Here is a 657-nt window from a genome sequence, read left to right as displayed (position 1 = left end):
TCGACTGCCTGGCCCGGCAGGCTCCCCGGTGCCTGCGCGGACGGGTCCCCACGGCACTGTCCTCCCGCTTTTCCTATGCTCCCAGCGCCCTTCCCGCCGCCTTCCCTGTGCCCTGGGTTCCTTTCACTCGCTTCCAACTGGTGCTTCCTCCCCTCCCCCAGCTTTGATTCCACCCCTTCCACAGCCCTTCGATCTAACTCCCCACCAAGTCTTCGGGCTCCCCCACCCCCAGGTGCCTTTGGTATTTCCGCAGTCGGCCGCAGGCGTCTCAGATAAAGTGGATCCAGCCCTGAGGCTCCCGGGATCCCAGGCCCCCGTTTCCTTCAGGGCGCCTGTCCCAGGACGGGTGGCCTCCCTGGCGGCGCTGTGGTGGGTGATGCTGCTTCTGAAACCCCGCCCACCCCGCACACTGGGGACTCGAGAGCCAGCGCTCACACACAGAAAGCTTTATTCATGTCCTGCGGGAGGGGCGCTCACTTCAGGATGCTGTCATCACGGGCTGCAAGGTCGGAAGGAAAACGTGCGTTACTGCCTGTCCAAGCAACTTAAAAGGGGCGCTGCGGCTTTTGGGGTTCAACACTCCACCTCCCGCTCCCGTGGAGCCCGACGGGGCTCGGCTTAAACTCCCGCCCGGTGGCCTCGTCCCTGCAGGTCAGG

At 64.8% G+C, this 657-nt stretch overlaps 1 protein-coding gene across 1 annotated transcript in view; it reads right to left on the bottom strand.

Annotated features, from left to right (window-relative positions):
- Positions 1 to 431: 431 nt before the first annotated feature.
- Positions 432 to 657, bottom strand: part of ATP5I (ATP synthase, H+ transporting, mitochondrial Fo complex subunit E) — a 4929-nt gene continuing 4703 nt past the window's right edge. Inside the window, exon 4 of the mRNA XM_015568928.1 lies at positions 432 to 499. Coding sequence (XP_015424414.1) covers positions 474 to 499 — 26 coding nt within the window. The 3' untranslated portion in view covers positions 432 to 473. The remainder of the gene's footprint in view (positions 500 to 657) is intronic.

Source organism: Myotis davidii, unplaced genomic scaffold, assembly GCF_000327345.1.
Source record: "Myotis davidii unplaced genomic scaffold, ASM32734v1 scaffold665, whole genome shotgun sequence".
Lineage (NCBI taxonomy): Eukaryota > Metazoa > Chordata > Mammalia > Chiroptera > Vespertilionidae > Myotis > Myotis davidii.
Note: the sequence above shows the minus strand (reverse complement) of the source record. Positions and strands in the feature narration are given on the sequence as shown.